This window comes from Gossypium raimondii, chromosome 6 (assembly GCF_025698545.1).
Source record: "Gossypium raimondii isolate GPD5lz chromosome 6, ASM2569854v1, whole genome shotgun sequence".
Lineage (NCBI taxonomy): Eukaryota > Viridiplantae > Streptophyta > Magnoliopsida > Malvales > Malvaceae > Gossypium > Gossypium raimondii.
This window is the reverse complement of record NC_068570.1, coordinates 11,668,462-11,687,353: the sequence shown is the minus strand read 5'-3', so window position 1 is coordinate 11,687,353 and position 18,892 is coordinate 11,668,462. Positions and strand designations below refer to the sequence as shown.

Genomic DNA, 18,892 nt, shown 5'->3' with positions numbered 1-18,892 from the left:
AAATATATAAGTACGAGTTGGAAGAAACTTTTGAATTATCAATACAATCTTTATTGTTCATTATATTATTGAATTTTTCATTTCAAATATTTTTTATTTATAAGAGTTATTACGTTTATAAATAAAAAATCAATTTTACTAAAATAATTTATTAAAACCTATTACTTATAAATTAAAATTTTATTAAATTAATTTATATTTAAATTATTATGTTTCCATTAGCCAAAAGGTAAAAAGAAAAGTAATATATATTACATTTTCGATAGCAAATTTTAATTATTTATACACCAAGTAATTTTATATTTCATATTTAAGATTTTATAAATACTATATTTTTATAAATAATATATTATATTTACATTATTTATATATTATCTACAATTCATTATTGTCAGTTTATTGAACATTAAAAAATTGAATAGTAAACAATTTATCAAAATCTTTTATAATTTTTACAAATGTTTTAATAGTGATTAGAAATTTGTTATTAGCATTATATTTAATTAGTATATATTAATTATGTTTTTAGTTATTATTTTAGATAATATTTCTTTTCATTAATTAGATAAAGTGAAATTATATTGTATATTGAATTAATTTTCTTGGTGAGTATATAAATTATTTAGAATTATGTACGATTTGTAATATTCTAAATACATTACTTGCATAAATATGTACAATAGACTAAATAATTAAAATATGCGCATTTAAAATAATGATAAATAATCTTAAATTTAGAGTGACATATTCATAAATCATAAAGAAAGTTTGAAATTAATTGATATTATTATTATTTTATTAATTAGATGAAGTGAAACGATATTTGAATATTGAATTGATAAAAATGTTTATTATAATAATATTAAATATTGTTTTACACTAATATGATAGTAATTAAAACAATATTTGAAAATGTACAATTTATTTAAACTTTTTGTCTAAAATTATAATATAACTATAGTATTTAATCTCACATAGCTGTTTTTATATTAAACAAAAATTAAAACTAATTCAGTGGAATTGCAAAATGATCCCTATAAATTACATGAAAGAAAAATAGACCCTAAATTAAAACCCTAAAAGGGGTCATTAGCAAACGAGTCCACCGATCCCAGAAGCGTGGGTCTTCTTTCTAAGGTAAAGCGGCGTTAGAAGCCAAGAGCAGTCCTCCACTCACCTATCTATCGTCTTTGCCTTCAATCGATAACGCGCTCTCTTTTTCTCTCATCGAAGGTAAAATTCACTTCCTTCTCTTAGATCTGCAATTTATTTTATTTCAAACTTTCTCCTAGAGTCCAGTATTCTCTCTTTATTATTGTTATTATTATTATCAGATCTATTGATTTTAAAGTTCAATCACAGTCCACAGTTATTTTATTTTTCCATTTTGATTGCTTTTTTTTATGTTATTTTAATTAGCTAATTTCATGTTCTTTTCAATTTCACCATTTATGTTGTTAACTTAGGCTTTGCCTGCTATTTCAGAAAAAAAGAAAAGGAATGTGTATGTTTTTAATTATTTTATTTTTTATACGGTGCAGGTTTTGATGGCGTCAAAATTGCAGCAGTTGCAATCTAAGGCGTGTCAAGCGTCGAAGTTTGTGGCAAAGAACGGAACTGCTTACTACAAGCAATTGTTGGAGCAGAATAAGCAATATATTCAGGAGCCACCAACAGTGGAGAAGTGCAATGAGCTGTCTAAGCAGCTGTTTTATACTCGACTTGCCAGGTAATTGTTACTTGCCTTTGGTTATGAAGACTTTCAATTTTTGAGAAACTGATAGCAATTTGTTGTTTTAGTATCTTTTCCTCTGATGTTGCTATGTGTCCATATATTTTGCTTTCCGAGTTACTGGATCTGCCTGCATAGGAATTACTACTAAATGCTAGTATTTTATTTATGTATTGCACCTACATTATCATATAAACTAGAATTAATGTGTGTCAGCGCTTGACTGTTTATGTTAACCGGACTTGAGGATGAGTATTAGATACAGGTATGCATAAACTTGTGTAATTTTTTTGGGAGGATCATACCCTCGATCTATATGCAAATACTGGTCTCTCACAAATAGAGAGTGCGGAGAGTAAGTTTATGACTTTATGTTTTTCAATTCCAGTGCCAAAAGTTTTGAGCAATGAAGAAAGTGAAAGTGAGACATGACTTATGTTGTGTTGACATGTCAAAGTTCTGTTGTAGAGCTCTAAGATTTGAGGTCTGAAATAACAAAATGATTTTAATTCAGTTATTAAAAACTGCAGTGAAGGAAATATGTTATAACTAGTCCAAATATTGATCAAGTTGAATCTAGCAGTACTTCTTAGGCATAAATCAAGTGTAGAAGTTGTCTTTGATAGAGGTGACAATGTCTCGGGTTATTTTATATGGAATTTCAGCTGTAAAGTGAAATCATGCAGTGGTAGCAACTTTGTCATGTAGTTGTATCTGTCCACGGCTCCACACTATTGCTAAGCTAATGATTATGGTGCTTTTTATCAGCATCTGCTAAAACTATATGTGATTGTTAAAGGAGAATTGAATTTATTGGCTTGTTAGACTAAAATGAAAGACCTTGGATTTTCTTCTACTAGTAGCAGAATTCATTTCTGTGGGGAAGAATGGGGAAACCATTGTTTACAGAATTCCCTGAAAAAATGTCATTTTGTTACTCCTCTCTCCGTTTGTGGCTTGTGGTTTGCAGTTGAAAGCTGCCTTGCAGCTTATTAATAAATATGTCAACTATTGAGTTGACGAGAACCTACTAATGCGATTGTGCATTCTCTTCAACATCATGGGAATTTCTGGGACTTTGCTAGTGACATCCTATGAACTTCTGAACAGAAAAGAATTAAGGAACAAAACAACTTGGCTGGTTTGTTTATGATTGGGCATGTTACAAAGAGTTAATCATACGGCTCCTTGTACCTTTTTGCTGTGTTTATACCATCTAAACATCAGAAACCTGAGGACGTATCAGAATAACTCTTATTGGTGTAAATTTTGCAGTATCCCTGGCCGTAACGAGGCATTCTGGAAGGAGCTTGATTATGTCAAGAATCTGTGGAAGAATAGGCAAGAACTGAAGGTTGAAGATGCTGGTATTGCTGCATTGTTTGGACTGGAATGCTTTGCATGGTTTTGTGCTGGTGAGATAGTGGGAAGGGGTTTTACTTTTACTGGTTACTATCCCTAAGGAAAATCAGCTAGTAGAAGGCAGGGAGTCTGATGGATGTGTATGCCTTTTATCATCGTTTGCATGATTGAATTGCGGCCACTTTAGATGCACATTTTTCTTGTTTCGGTGAAATTTTTGAAGCTGAGAAATCAGTGGTTAACTTGCTAGCCTGAATAATTTTTATAGTCGAAATGGCTTAAGCTTGGTAAGCCTTACTGTTGTGTTTCTGGATATGTCAGCATAATGTACTGCACCCCATTCTTCTTCTTTCTTTGATTATTCCAATTATTTCATGCCACTGATTGGTGGTATAGTAGGGTGTTAGCTGAACTGCCAATTGGTCTATCCGCAGCCATGAAATTTGGATTATGGGTCAAATTTTAAGAAATTAAAATATCTGAAAAATTCATATAAATTAATGCATTAATATTCAATAAATCAATGTATAATATAATTAAATGTAGGATTATTACAAAATTATTAAAAAACTAAAAGAAAAGGTTTCAATAATTGGTATCTTTTTTACAATTGTTAGAAGGTAAAATTGGTGCGGATAGTGACGCGTTTCCCACTCAATAATGCACAACTAAAAGTGAATTCCAAGTCTTCAAGCAGGATGAACAAAGCCAAAGTATTTTTCATCACAGCTTATGGTTTTACTCATCGGTGTTCTTTCAACAGTTTCAGTTAGCTTTGTTGTTTGTATTATCTAAGGAGGAGTTTGCGACTGTTGAACATGCTAGGAGAAGTGGGGGTGTATAAAGTTGTCGTTAATAGAATTTTTGGAGTCTATTTTCTAGTGTACTTTTGATGAAGAAGAAGTGTATATCTTGGAAGCAATGGGTAGGAAGACAGGTGGTTGGAAAATAAGATAAGATGGAGGGATTGGAAAAAGATATATTTTTAGTTAATAATAAATTTATTATTTTATTTTAATTAAAATGTCACGTGCCATAATATAATCGGCAATAGACATTTTTTAATGGAGTTAATGGTTGGACCAAAAGTGTTACCTGAATCAGAGTTTGAGTGTCATTTTTATCAAAAAATTAGTAATTTATAGTTAATTTTTTATTTAAGTCTTTTGAATTTTATTGCTTGAAGAGAAATTAATTTTTTTTGATATAAATTAATTTGTTTTAAAATAATTATGGGTATTATTATTCAAAATTTTCTTGATTCTTCAATTAAATTTTTTTGTAACTCAAAAAATTTTGTGGGTGAATTGGCTCCACCTCTGCCTAAAGTTGACCTATCTATCATTAAGCAATGTACATGGTGGAACCTTTGATGTTACACTCGTGCTGGTCTTGCATGGCGCTGAACCCTGATCTTCCTTTAACGTAATACTAAAATGGCATTTGGAAGAAAAAAGAAGACACACACCGCAATGGGTAAGCAAATGTATGGAAATAATTTCCAACCCCTAAATCGTTTATTTGACGCCACAACTCTACGTCTTCCTTATATTGCGCCATTCCCTAATTTGAGTGAGTGTTGTAATGGAATTCGTTTACAGACTTAACACTCAGGATAAAATTTAAAAATAGAAAAAAATGTTGGGAAAAAAGAATGAAGAAAGAAAAACCTACATTTTCAATTTCCTATTAACATTTTTTTTATTCAGCTCTAACATCTTAATTTCCTTAAATCAAAATCAAAACTCAGTTTGTTTTCATGGTGTCTTCGAAAAAGATTTGAAGACAAAACCATTCTCTCCTTATCACGCTCCCTAAATAATCAAAATGCTTCGCAGGCGCTTCAAGCCAGAAAAATGGTAAATTATTTTCTTAATTCTATTTTAGTAATTGTTTCCTTAAAGTGGTTTTTGGATTGAAGAGGATGTGATCATATGGTTTTTCCCCTTGAATTTATGCAGCAAGATAGCTTTAAAGCTAGCCATACCGCGAATAAAGGTAATGAGGAACAAGAAGGAAGCACAGTTTAAGCAGTTCAAGAGGGAATTGTCTCAATTACTGGAGTCAGGGCAGGATCAAACTGCCCGAATTCGGGTACTGATTTAAAAAAAAAAGTTGATAAACATGATTTTATTATTATTATTTTCTTTTTGTAATCTGGTGGTGGTGGTGGTGTTTATTTTGTTTTTCAGGTGGAGCATGTCGTTAGGGAAGAAAAAACCATGGTAGCATATGATCTTCTTGAGATATATTGTGAACTCATTGTGGCACGTATGCCGAGCATTGAGTCTCAAAAGTGTGTAAAAGTACTTCCTTTAGTATTTCATATTTCGATTTTATTCACTTTTAACTTGAGATTTATATTGAATTATGCCTCTTATTTAAGGGTTGGGAGGGGTACGGGTAGTTCTAGTCATTGTATAAAAAAAACAGATATGATACGAACTTATAAAGAGATTAATGTTAAAAAAAAAACTTTAGCATACTTTTGTCTAGTATTTACTTCAAGCTTGGGTAATATGAAATTAGGAATTTAAATGCGGAGAATAAACCTTTCCCCTTGGTCTTTAAAACTCTTTACCTGACATTTGATTGAGCTGCCAAAAACTAGTTTGATTTCTATCCTCCTGCAAGAGTTTTGAATGCCTGTTTATTTAACTGGCTGGATATGTGTGCTTAAATGTATAGAAAGCTAATCATGGATAAATGCATTATGGCTAGTTAATAAAGAGGATGATCTTATAAGAGTTTTAGTTTTTCGACCAGATTAAATTATGTCAATCGCTAACAAACTTGATCATTCAGAAACTGCCCAATTGACTTGAAAGAAGCAATTTCAAGTGTCATTTTCGCATCTGCAAGGTGTGAGGAGATACCAGAACTCAAGGATGTCACCAAACATCTTACAACAAAATACGGAAAAGATTTTACTACTTCAGCTCTTGAGCTGCATCCTGATTCTGGTGTTGGTCGAATGGTGGGTTTTCATGAACATAAACGGGTTAACAAACATTGATTGAAATGTAACTTAAGGTTCTATAATACTACTATTGATTGATCCTTTCCTTTTAGTTGGTTGACAAGTTATCTGTCAAAGCACCAGATGGCCCAACCAAACTCAAAATTTTGACTGCAATTGCTGAGGAACACAACATTAAGTGGGACCCTGAATCATTTGGAGCAAAAGATTCAAAGGTTTATGACAACTTGATGGTAAGAGTAGAATAGTGCAAATTAGGTTTTTTCTTTTTTTTGTTTGACGTGCCAACATACAATCAATGCTTAGGATCATTCTTGGAGAAATATGGTCGAATGTTATTTGTTTGTTAGAGATGTAATGGTTTGCTTGAAAACTTATTTCTTTCCATATGAATTTGCTTGTGCAGAATGGACCGAGTACTTTACCAGAGGCCACCAAAATGTCGGCAGGTCCTCATAATACCCAAGCTTCAACAAGTTATTATGTACAGAGACCTCCTAGTGTTCAAGATCCAAAACACATTGCTAAAAGTGATGTGCCCTCAAGCTTCTATAAGCACAAACCAAGATTATCTCCTCATCCTAAAAACTTTGATTATTCAAATACTAGTGCCAATAATTCAATCTCCTCTGGAGCTTATCATCCAAGATCAAAACCTCAACGTATGTTAATTAGATTAGAACTTGCATATGATTCAATTCTTTTGGTATTTTTTTGTTATCATCATCATCACCATTATTTGGGTGCTTTCCTTAGCAGAAACTGAAAAACAAGGGATGGAATTTGAATTCTCAAATACTAGTGCCAATAATTCAATCTCCTCTAGAGCTTATCCTCCAATATCAAAACCTCAACCAATGTTGATTAAATTAAAACTTGCATATCATTCAATTCTTTCAATCTTTTTTTTGTTTGTTTGTTTTGTTTTTGACTTATAATTACACATTTGAGTACTTTTCTTTGCAGAAACTGAAAATCAAGGGATGGAATTCAGGAATTCATCTTATAGGAATGAGAGTGCTTCACCTAGGGAACATGAGAATATGGAACTCAAGGATGCTACTGCTGCTGCTCAGGTAGCTGCAGAATCTGCAGAGCGAGCAAGTATGGCTGCTCGAGCTACTGCTGAACTTTCAAGTCATGGAAATATCGCCCCTCAGTACTCAATGGAATCTAACATATCAGGTCACGGTATGAGAGACGAGGAACCAAGAAAATATATTGGCTCGGCCTCTCAGTATGAATATTTTGCCAGACATCCAGTTGATACTTCCTTTCATGAAAGGAATTCTACGAAGTATGAACAAACTGACAGCAACAAACAACATAATCGAACAGGAGAGACTGAAAATGGTTTTACTAACTTTGTGAAGAATGATGGTAAATCTACTCACTGTTCTTCTAAGTCGACTGCGGATTCCTTCAATGAAAAACCATCAGTGAATAATCAAATTCCAGATGCATATTCTCAAATAAACTCATCTGTAGGCAGGGAAATGGAGCATTTTTCTGAAGTGACTATGAAGAGAAACTCAGGCAATGAGATGCAGTTTGAGAACGAATTGCATGGTATTAAGAATCCGCAGAATGTTGACGATCATGAAGTGAGGGACTGCGAACAGTCAAGCTATTCTTCTCGTTCTCGATCAAACACTTCCATCAATGATTGTGATGTCGCCTCTAATTTAGATTGGCAGAAGTCAGAAAATGATAATAGAAACTCAGGTGAAAAGAATCAATTTGTGAATGAACTGCATGATAGGAAGAATTATGATGTTACTGATTATCAGGAAGAAAGGATTGGGAAGCAATCAAGCTTTTCTTCATCTTCTAGTTCAAGTACTTTTAATGATGATGTTGATGTTGTATCAAATTTCAATCATCAAAAGTTGGGAAATTTTTCTGTTGAGAATTCTGTTCTTCTCAATGATAAAGGAAGCCTTCAAAGAAACACAATTGAAACAACATATACTTATGATAATGCCTCAGCAGTTTTTGATGATTATGGATCATATAATGATGAAGGTACTTTTGATTTTGAGGAGGAGCACAAGGTACATGAAGACAATATTAACCTTTCATATCCATTTCAAAGATCACCGGCTCATCCATGTCCATGTACAAATTCTTTGGGCTTTAAGCAGAAGGTTGAATCACAAAAAGAGCCCTATTCACAATCGCATATTTTCTCAGAGCAGCGGTCTACTCCTGTCTTCTTTGAAAGTTCAACAAGCTCGGCAGTTCCTTCACATGGAAATGACTTGCCTCCAACTTTTGATAAGTATGGCCCTAGCTCAGAAAGTGAAGATGAAGTAGACAAGTCTGATAGGAACAACAATCCTAGTATAGGGAGTCAGAAAAGGAATATGGATTCCCACCAAGCTGAAAACAGTGTTTTCAATCAACGGTTGGCTGGGGGCATGGAAGATACTGAACTTTCTAATGATTCTAGTACGGAAAGTAAGGAATTGAACTTTGGGAAGTTGATAGGTGGCCTTCGAAATAAGGGCTATAGGCATCCACCATATTTAAAAATTCCTCAAGGGAGTGCTTTATCCTCTGGAGAGGCAAAGAATGATACATTTGCTAGAATTAAACAAACATCCCCACCACTAGCTGTGGAGGATTCAATTAGTACTAGATTTTACAATCAAGAATGGTGCAGTAGGAAAGGGAGTGGTGAAGCGAGTCAAAAACTCAACAAGAGAATATCAGTTACTCGTGTTGATTCTAGTGATGATGACTTTGAGGAGGAAAGACCAAAACAGACTTTTAGTAGCACTCGAGACCTATACAACATACTGCCAAGCTCTGAAGAAAATAAAAGATCAACCTCAAGGGTCCCCATGGCATATTTTGATTCAGGAAATAGTGATTCCGATGAAGATCTTCCTAAAACAGGTTCAAAGGTTCATACAAGCATTGGTTTTTCTCACAAGACAACTGCCTCCCCGAATTCAGGAAAAGGTTCCACTGTTAAAGCTGCAGTTTCCTCCGAATCGACGCTAGTTTCTAACCCCATACCATATTTTGGTCCAGGAAATAGTGATTCTGATGAAGATCTTCCTAAAACAAGTTCAAAGGCTCGTTCAAGCACAATTTTTTCTCATAGGACAACTGCCTCTCCAAATGCACGAAGAGGTTCCACTCTTAAAACTACAGTTTCCTCTGAATCGAAGCTAGTTTTTGACCCCATGCCGCATTTTGGTCCAGGAAATAGTGATTCTGATGAAGATCTTCCTAAAACAAGTTCAAAGGCTCGTTCACGCATGATTTTTTCTCATAGGACAACTGCCTCTCCAAATGCAAGAAGAGGTTCCACTCTTAAAACTACAGTTTCCTCTGAATCAAAGGTAGTTTCTGACCCCATGCCATATTTAGGTCCAGGAAACAGTGGTTCTGATGAAGATCTTCCGGAAACAAGTTCAAAGACTCATTCAAGCACTGGTTTTTCTCATAAGACAATGGACTCTCCTTCAAATTCACGAAGAGGTTCCACTCTTAAAACTACAGTGTCCTTTGAGCCAGCGGTAGTTTCCGATTATGGTGGGGAGAAGAATTCCTCCTCAAGGAGTTGTAGTGCTGATGAAGCACTACTGGAGCTTCAGTCTCATAAAAGGAACTCAGATAACAGGGAAAGCTTTCAAAACTCCCAATTGGCACCAGAGACCAAAATGAATTCGTCTGATGGATCTTCGAAGTCATCAGAAAATGAACAGCCGTCTACTTCTGTCCCAGTGATTGTATCATCAGGTAGCGCAGAAAGTTCGAAGGCTCAAAATTCAACCGAAGGGAGGCCAAGTTATGTTCACCCCAAGCTTCCTGATTATGATACTTTGGCCGCACACTTAAATTCTCTCAGGCAGAACCACCAATGAATATGTATTGTATTTGCATTCTGATATGCAGTTTACCAATATTACTACTGATTTCGATGTGCATGTTTATACATGTTCTTTTCGAGGTTTATAGGAATCCAACTTTATTTGTTTACTGATTTGATTTCATAAACTTGTTTGATTTGTGACTTGTAGTACTGCAATAAAATGTTCAAGTCTTTTGTGATTCGTCTCGTGCTTTCGGTTTATATTAGCATGCAATATCATCCTTTCTTGTAAATGTAAATATGTTATGAGTCAGTTGATAAGCTACTAATGTAGACAATCCAAAGCTGCCATCAAATCAAATCGGGTTTATTTATGTAATGGCGGAGCGACTAAGAGATTCACGGGCATGGTCCCCTAAGGCCCAAGATTTTTCAATTTTCTCTTTTATATACATACTATGAGCCGACCAAATATAAAAGTAGATTCCCTCAATATTAGAAGTAATATTAAAAACAATTATTTTTGAGAAAAAATAGAGGAAAAATCTCTTGAAGAAGCCAAATTTGGAGAGTTTCTTATAAATAATCTTGTTGTTTATATTAAGAGAGAGATTGCTGAAACTTTTGATTCAGAGTCTATATTTAGTGATTTTATTTCTTTAAAAGAATGCCGTGCACAATTTTAAGTAATGATATGCTATTTCTTCCTAATTGTTCTTTTTAAATATGTTTTCATACTATTTTTTAACTTATATATATATTTGAAAATATAATGTGGAACAAAATTTTTATTTAATTTTTGTAGTATAATTTACATATATAATATATGTTATAGGAATTCCTTTTATGTAGCACGTTTAATTTTAAGTTAGCACTCGTAAAGTTAATATTGTGGTTCACCACTGTATTTATGTTTTTTGGTTCGGATGATATGTTTAATACCGTTAGAATTTATGTTTTGAATACAATGATAAATTTTAAATTGGATATTATTTCATATTCACATTCGGTGTCATTTACATATTTGTCCAAATATATAAGAAATAATAATAATAAATAGGGTTAAATAAGGAAATCAGGCAATTCAAACTGTAGTATTTAGTTCAATTTTGGTTTGTTTACTCTTTTTTTAATTTAATTCGGTTTTGGTTCAATTATTATTTAAATACATTTGGTTTAGTTTGTTTTTCTTCACAAAATTTTAAAAATCTACAATTATTTGAATTGAATTAAATTTTATTTAAATTATAATTATTTTATAATATAAAATAAATATTTTATATATTAAATTAGTGAAAATGAATGTAAATGCTATAGAATTTTTTTTGAAAAAATTAAAATTGATAAACCAAACCAAACCAATCCAATTCAATTTAATTTGGTTCGATTATGTTTGGTATTCAATTTGGTTTAATTTGAATTTAAAAAATTTAAAATTTCTCCAAAACACATTTCAACCTATACTTTTGAAAGTAATTAGTCTATTTGTGAAAGTTGTGAATTTAGTTCTTATATTTTAATTTGATTATTTTTAGTTTCGTACTTTTTAATTTTTAAAATTTCAGTCCTTACTAAATGATAACGGTTAAATTCATTAATTAAGTTTTAATATTTTCAAATTTTGACGTGAAAACATATTATCACACGTGTAATGTCATATCAAGTATCAACTTGCCATTTCCACATATTACTCACTAAAATTTAATTAATGGATTAATGACTAACTTCACGTCAAGATTGAAATTCCAAAGTTTGAAAAACATAAGGATTTAGAATGATCCAATTAGATAATATGGAACAAATCTACAATTATATGTGTAGTATAGGACTAGGAATTGAATTTAACCAAATGGATTTAATTGCTATTGTTTGGGACAGATTAAAATTTCAAAATTCGAAAAGTATAAGGACTAAAATCAGCAATTCAAAAATAAAAAGACTAAAAGTGATCAAATTAAAGTTTATAGACTAAATCCACACCTTTCATGAAATATAGAGACTAATAATATAATTTAACCTTAGAAAGTTGGGGGATAGAGAGTTAGAGGTAGGGGCAAGTGAGTGTTCGACCGAATTGAGTAAAAAAATTTTGAGTTAATCAAGTTGGCGAGTCTTATTTTATCATCCTAACTCAATTCGAAATTTTTTCAAATCGAGTTGAGTGAAATGAAATTCAAGTTGAGTTGAAATGAATGAAATTGTTCGAGTTAAATTAAAAAAATTAAACATATCAAATTAAAATCTTGTTGCAAGATAACTAATTTCATGTTAGAGCACAAAATTTTGAAACCATAAATATTTGAAAAAATTTCAAAGCAAAATAAGAAAAAAAAGATACTTTGGTACGATAAACTTGAACCATTAATTAACTTATTTAAATCTCCAAAATTATTATTTTAACTTTTTTATATACTCTTTAGAATTTTGTTTTAAATTTTTAAAATATATATCAAAATTTTAAATATTTTGAAGTTTTGTTGTGAGAGACCAATTTACTCATTTTCAAAATTAACAGGATCAAAGCAAGAATTACACTAATTTATTATTTGAATTATTCGAGTTGTTCCAATTATTTGAATCATAAAATTCAACTCAACTTGAACTCGAAATTCGAATTATTTATTCGAGTTGACTAAAAAACTGAATAACTCAAATAATTGAATTTAATTAATTTGAAATTCAAAAAGAATTATTATTTTTAAATCCAACCAAGTTTTGCGGAAGCAGTGAGTTATCAATCCCTTTTCTTTAACAGGAATTAGGGTAAAAGGTACTAATTCAAACTTCGGCATATTAGTAATCCTTGTCCTAATTTTCGGTACAAAAACTAGTATTGTTTCAGTAATATACATGATAAATAGATTGAGTGCATTAAAATAAACTAATTTAGAATTTAGTGGACTAAAAGTGAAAATAAACCGTTAAAAGAAAATGTGGAGTCACAAATAAATAAAAATTTTAAAATATATATTGATGCCCGGAATTGGAAGTAAATTATATAAAGTAGAAAAGTTTAAGTGTAACATCCTTGACAGCTCGAAGATGAAAAGTGTTAGAATTTTCGAATTAGATAAAATATAATTTTTTAATATTAGTGAAAATGCTAGTTGGAGATTATAAGAAATCAAAAAGGCTTTTGGATTTAGAGATCAAACTGTAAAAGTGTGAGAGTTGTAACGGTCTGAAAGATAATAGTGTTAGAAATGGTGGTTTCAGAATCCCGTTCTCCAGTGATCGAGTTCGTAAATTTTATTAATTAATACTTACGAGTCAATTATAATATTATATTGAACTTTGGTCTGACGAATTTGTTAATTTAATAGTTGGTTAAGGTACAAGTGGATTGACTCTAAAGTCAGTGATATTAGAAAATGAGGTATCGGGACATCGTTTTCATAAATCGAACTCATAAATACTTTTATAAAATATTTATAGAGTTGAATTAAATTTTAGATATTTGATAAATTAGTAATTAATTAAGGTATAGAGAAACAATTGCTTGTGAATTTTTAATTAGAATGTAGGATCAATGTTTTAATATGCGTAGTGGGCGGTTAGGCTGAAGGAATATTAGATTTATTAAGAAAAAGATTATTGATTTTATAACTTAAATATTTTAATGTATATTATATGTTGGCGGAGGAAAAAGACATTATTCGTCATCTTTTTCCTCCCAAGGCCGAAACAAAGAAAAAGAAAAACCCAAGGGTGCGCTGGAAGCTTAAACCTTAATTGGTATGTTCAACTATAGTCTATTTTCTTGTAATTTTTATGTTTTAGAAATTTTGAGGGTTTGTTTTAGTTGACCCATGTGTTAATTTTGAAGTTTATAAATAGTGCCATTGTTGAATCTTGAATCTTGTGATATTAAATGGTTGTAAAATGAGAGTGGTTAGTTTTGAACGTAGGGACTAAAGTGTAAATATCTCAAAATTTGTATAAAATATTTCAATTAAGGCTCGAATTTAATATCTAGGTATGATTGAATATTTGAATGGTCAGAAATTTTAAAAATGTTACAAAAAAAAATCCCTATTTGATTCGTTTGAGTAAGACCTGGAAATGAATGTTGGTGATATTGAATAAGACCTGGAATTTTAAAAATATAAACGAATATTTGAAGATATTTGTGTAGAGCATCATCATTTCATTCTCTCTCCCACTTTTCTCATAGGCAATTTTAGCTAAACTTTCCTTTTCTTTCATTTAGGTTATTCTCTACCATTTTTCAACCCTTTCAAGCTCAAGTTTCTAAATTCTTCCATAGATTTTTAGTGAAAACAGGAGAATAACTCCATGGCAAGATAAGTTTCTTATGAAACAAGGTAAGGGGTGTTACACTAACAGGACCACCGGATTTAATCATCCTTTGAATTATCAACTTTCCGTTATTTTATTCAGACTGTTCATTGGTTAAATGCTTAGGATCGATCTTCCATCCATGACTCAACTTTTCAATTTCTCTTTTTTTGGGTTGCCATTCTGCCAATTAAGCTCTTCACTGTCGGTTTTAGTTGCTCTATTGATCTTTTGGATCATGAAATGTTAATGGTGGACATGGCTCCAGATTTTGAAACCATCCCTTTTTTTTTCCATGTCTATATTTTCAAGTCACAATTAGTTTCCATTATGAACTACAGAACCAGTTTTTGTAGTAATTGTTTTTACTTTATATAATGTGAAGTTATTGTTAGGAACAATTTGAGAGGTATGGATAATGAAAAGAAAAGATCAGCAAGTTTCAGCAAGGGGTTATTGCAAAGTGGAGAACTGTATCAGGTATTGCTCTCTCTTAAATCATTTCATTTCTTTTTATCTTGTTTAGTTTCTTAAGACATTTTTCAATAATGTGACAGTATGTACTAGAGACTAATGTGTATCCACGTGAACCGGAGCTGTTGAAAGAGCTAAGGGATATGACTGCTACCCACCCAAGGTAGTAGATTACCTTGCAAAATTACTGTGTTAGCTTATGAAATGAAATGAATTGATTTGTACTTAAGTTGTTATTTTACAGGGCTATAATGGCTACTGCACCTGATGCAGGGCAGCTAATTGCCATGCTCTTGAAGCTTACAAATGCGAAAAGGACAATTGAAGTCGGAGTTTTCACTGGATACTCCCTTCTCCTTACTGCTTTTACAATCCCAGAGGATGGCAAGGTATATAATACATCTCTTCCACCAAGACTAATACCTTAGCCCGCAAGTAAGCAATCTGTAGAATTGACCGTGGAGGTTTGAAGGCCATTTACTCGATCTCGTCTATATACTCTTTTTTACCATTTGTTTTTGTGTAGATTGTAGCCATAGATATGAATCGAGAGGCATATGAGATAGGGTTACCAGTTATCAGAAAAGCCGGTGTCGAGAACAAAATCGAATTCATAGAGTCGGAAGCTTTGCCGGTCCTTGACCAGCTCCTTGAAGATATAAGGATGAAGTATTTTAAAATCCTTGTTCTTGGTTTTCATTCATTGTCCTTGCATTTATCATTATTTCCTGTTTCAGCCTGGAAATGAAAATGGCTTCGACTTTGCTTTTATCGATGCCGACAAGATCAATTACTGGAAGTACCACGAGAGGTTGATGAAATTGGTGAAGGTTGGTGGGATTGTTGTGTATGATAACACACTGTGGGCGGGATCAGTTGCAATGCCGGAAGAGTGCACTCCAGAGATACTGAGGGAGGGCAGAGAAAGAACACTGGAATTTAACAAGTTGCTGGCAGCGGATCCTCTTGTCGAAATTTCGCTTGCTCCATTAGGTGATGGGATCACAATCGTATGCACTGAACTTTTTATCCAAAGCTTAAACCATTTTAAACATGTTTGTGGTGGTTCCCTGTTCAATTACTGTATCAGTCAAGGAATAATGAAGTTAAACAAAGAGTCACAAAGGCCACCATTTTCATTCAAATGTTTGGTCTTGGGCTTTCGGCTGCTTCTAGTTTAGGATGGTAATGGTTTGGTTAGATTTGTCCTCCAATTTTCTTCTATTTAAATTTCCTAACACTTAAATTTAAAATTGTTTGTTAAATTACTCAAAAACAAAATTAATGCCTATTAATTTTGCAGGTATGATATTTAGGTGGATGTCGTATCAATAAATAAATAATTTTTTAATATTTAAAATTTCAAAAAATTATTAAAAAATATAAAAGGTATAAAAAGTATTTTTAATTTTTAAAAATTAATTAATTGTGGAGTGACAAGTAAAACATGCCTAAAAACAAATAACTAGCATAGCAATAGCATTCAGTTGTCGTTTTAATCGCTTGTATGGCTTTTTAGACATTTCCAACAATCATTGGAGGTGTTATCGTAATTTTGGATACAAAATGAAAATGGCATTTTAGATATTAAAATGAAAAACATGACCATTATGTAAGTTGGTCAGATTCTGAATGGTAGTAATACCGTTTGAAACAATTCCAACACCTTCCATTCAGCTGTCTTGTCTTATTTTCCCTTTTCCTCTTCAATTTTTCTCAATGGATGATCTTCCCCCATCTCTTGTCGTTGATATCCTCAGTCGACTCACTGATTCTGCCGACGTTGCTCGGTGCCGAGTCGCCTCCAAAACACTGAACTCTCTCACTCGCGAGGTCCGTTCCCTTAACCTCCTCTGCACCTTGTCTCGCTACCTCAAATCCCGCTCGCCGGAGACCAAGGACCACGTCACTCCTTTCAAGGCAATCTTTAATAACCTTGTCGGCCAGGCTCCCTGTCTAAACTCAATCTCAATTGGAGTCGATAAATCGCTCAGGAATATCTCGTATGACGACGTGGATGACGAGTCGGATGATTTGTATTTGACTGATGTGGGGTTCGTCAAGGAGTGGTTGCCCAAGGTTTGCGGCGACCTAGGGAAGCTGTCGATTTCGGATTTTTGGATACAATCTTGCTGGAGGAAATCTCAGATTTTGAGCTTGATTTCTTCTTGTTGTGAGTTTCTTGGCACTTGCAATTTCATTTTATTTCTTATTTGGTATTTGGATACACTATAATTAGTTTGAAATTGACCTTAATGGAGTCGTTTTAAGGTAAATTGTACTTGTGAAGCTTAAATTGTGTTAAAATTTTGAGAGATAGGATAGTGAATGATGGTTAAGCATACCTTTAGAAATGAACTCTGTTACTACTATCTCCCGGTCATTTTGAATCGCTTGTGTTCCAATTCAGTAAGAGCAATTATCCCGTTAACATATATACATAAACACAAAAATTATATATACAAAAATGGTAAACAATCTAATGTAGTGAGTTGGGTTACTCGTACTGACCCGGTCCGGTCTGCATTCTTGGTAACATGAATTCAGTGTCAGTTTTGTTTTGGTTGCATAAAAGATTAAAGCTTTCTCTTATTCTTTAAGTTATATTGTTGCTTATGCAAAAGCCATTGCCTTTGTTTTTTTGTGTATGTAGGCAATGGTCTTATGGAGCTAGAGGTGAAGAATGCTTGGCTCTCGGTTGATGGATTAAATCCAATGACAAGGCTAACAAGTTTGACACTTGAATTTATTAGACTTGAAGATGAGGACCTAAACAAAGTTAATGAATGTTTTCCTTCTCTTCAAGTTCTAAATTTGGTTGGCGTTGGAGGACTTAAAGATCCCAAGATTCATCTCTTGCATCTTAAATCATGCTTGTGGACGGTGTCAAATGCTCCTCTGTCTCTGACTATCTTTGCTCCCAACCTCGTGAAGCTCAGGCTAAAATGTATCAAGCCGAAATCTCTTGTTCTCGACACCCCATTGTTGTCAGATTTCCATCTTTCGGTCGAGGAAGCATCTGATTTTAGAGTGAAAGAGTTCCATAATTTGGGAAACCTTCACCTTGAATCTTCGAGTCTTTGCTGCCTCCTTGGCATGTTTCCATCTGGTAAATCAGTTAGGAAGCTGACAGTGAATTCTCTCAAATGGACTGCAACAATTAAATTTCGCTTGGAAGCAGTGTTTGATGTGTTTCCGAATGCAACATATCTTAATATAGGCCCTGGGGCTTGGTGTGAAGCTGAGAATTGCTTTCGGAAAGGAGGTTTGGAAGATAGGAATGCATTGAAGGAGTTGAGAGAGATAGTGGCAAATTTAGTTGTGTATGATATTGAAGTTACCCTTTCGTTTATATTCTCTATCTTGGATAAATGCACCAAGTTATCAGACATGGCATTACTCTTCCACCCTAAAGGAGATTATAAACTTGCTAGAAGTCTCATCCCTAGGTGTACAGCTTATTGTCCAAGAGTAAAATGGAGATGGGGAATGCGGGAAGGGCCAAAAGACACCTGGGTCTCTGTTGGAATGTAATTTGGTTCTCTTTCCTCAAAATGAAATAGGAATGCTTAATCTTTTATGTTCTGTGTGTTGTTTCTCTGGTTTAAATTAACCTTCCTGCGTGAAGATGGTGAAGGTTTTTTAGTAAATCTCAAAAGCTTAGAATAAAGATTTTTCTTCTTTTTCTTGTAAATACATATAGGATTATAGGTGACTGGTATGGTATAAAGGCATCAGTAACTACATGACCTGTACAAATGAATATTGTTGCTTGGAAGGTGAAAGCATAACAAATTATAGATGAAGAACAAGGGAGTTCACCCACCAAGCACCACAACATCCCGCCTTCCAGTAGAAGGAAAGGAGAAGAGAATACAAAGCATTAGCAAGAAGTTGATGTCTGGTTGTTTATGGTGTATTTTTATGTTTTCTTTCAGGAGTATTTCTTAGGTGTATTTTTTTTCCTGATAAGCACAAAAAAGTACAGAATATAGTGCTCATGTTAACATTGGCAAAGCTTGTGTTTTAGTTGTTCCAATGAGGTTAATTCCTAGCCTGATGTATGTGGTCTGGCATTGAATGGTTAAATTTGTACGGATCTAGATGGAAAACAGAACTGCCGAAATCAAGACCACTTTTCACATAGAAAATGTGTAAAGCATTCATAAATTCGGGGCATTCCGAGAATCGAACTCGGGACCTCTCGCACATGGAAAAC

At 33.0% G+C, this 18,892-nt stretch overlaps 4 protein-coding genes across 4 annotated transcripts; all 4 read left to right on the top strand.

Moving 5' to 3' along the window:
• Positions 1 to 1,064: 1,064 nt before the first annotated feature.
• LOC105773966 (uncharacterized) lies at positions 1,065 to 3,443 on the top strand. Its single transcript, XM_012596216.2, has 3 exons — positions 1,065 to 1,233; positions 1,542 to 1,729; positions 3,008 to 3,443. Exons 2-3 carry the CDS (start codon positions 1,548 to 1,550, stop codon positions 3,192 to 3,194), a joined length of 369 nt encoding a protein of 122 aa, XP_012451670.1. The 5' UTR covers positions 1,065 to 1,233; positions 1,542 to 1,547; the 3' UTR covers positions 3,195 to 3,443.
• A 1,475-nt stretch (positions 3,444 to 4,918) lies between these two features.
• On the top strand, positions 4,919 to 10,030 carry LOC105771521 (uncharacterized). Its single transcript, XM_052631974.1, has 7 exons — positions 4,919 to 4,953; positions 5,056 to 5,188; positions 5,287 to 5,390; positions 5,900 to 6,071; positions 6,167 to 6,307; positions 6,481 to 6,736; positions 7,026 to 10,030. The coding sequence occupies exons 1-7, from the start codon at positions 4,922 to 4,924 to the stop codon at positions 9,950 to 9,952; spliced, it is 3,765 nt and encodes a 1,254-aa protein (XP_052487934.1). The 5' UTR covers positions 4,919 to 4,921; the 3' UTR covers positions 9,953 to 10,030.
• Positions 10,031 to 13,478: 3,448 nt separating this feature from the next.
• On the top strand, positions 13,479 to 15,968 carry LOC105774576 (probable caffeoyl-CoA O-methyltransferase At4g26220). Its single transcript, XM_052632732.1, has 6 exons — positions 13,479 to 13,635; positions 14,595 to 14,679; positions 14,757 to 14,836; positions 14,918 to 15,062; positions 15,200 to 15,358; positions 15,411 to 15,968. Exons 1-6 carry the CDS (start codon positions 13,520 to 13,522, stop codon positions 15,852 to 15,854), a joined length of 1,029 nt encoding a protein of 342 aa, XP_052488692.1. The 5' UTR covers positions 13,479 to 13,519; the 3' UTR covers positions 15,855 to 15,968.
• A 145-nt stretch (positions 15,969 to 16,113) lies between these two features.
• On the top strand, positions 16,114 to 18,725 carry LOC105772967 (F-box/LRR-repeat protein At4g29420). Its single transcript, XM_012594505.2, has 2 exons — positions 16,114 to 16,846; positions 17,327 to 18,725. Exons 1-2 carry the CDS (start codon positions 16,306 to 16,308, stop codon positions 18,205 to 18,207), a joined length of 1,422 nt encoding a protein of 473 aa, XP_012449959.2. The 5' UTR covers positions 16,114 to 16,305; the 3' UTR covers positions 18,208 to 18,725.
• The last annotated feature ends 167 nt before the right edge of the window (positions 18,726 to 18,892 follow it).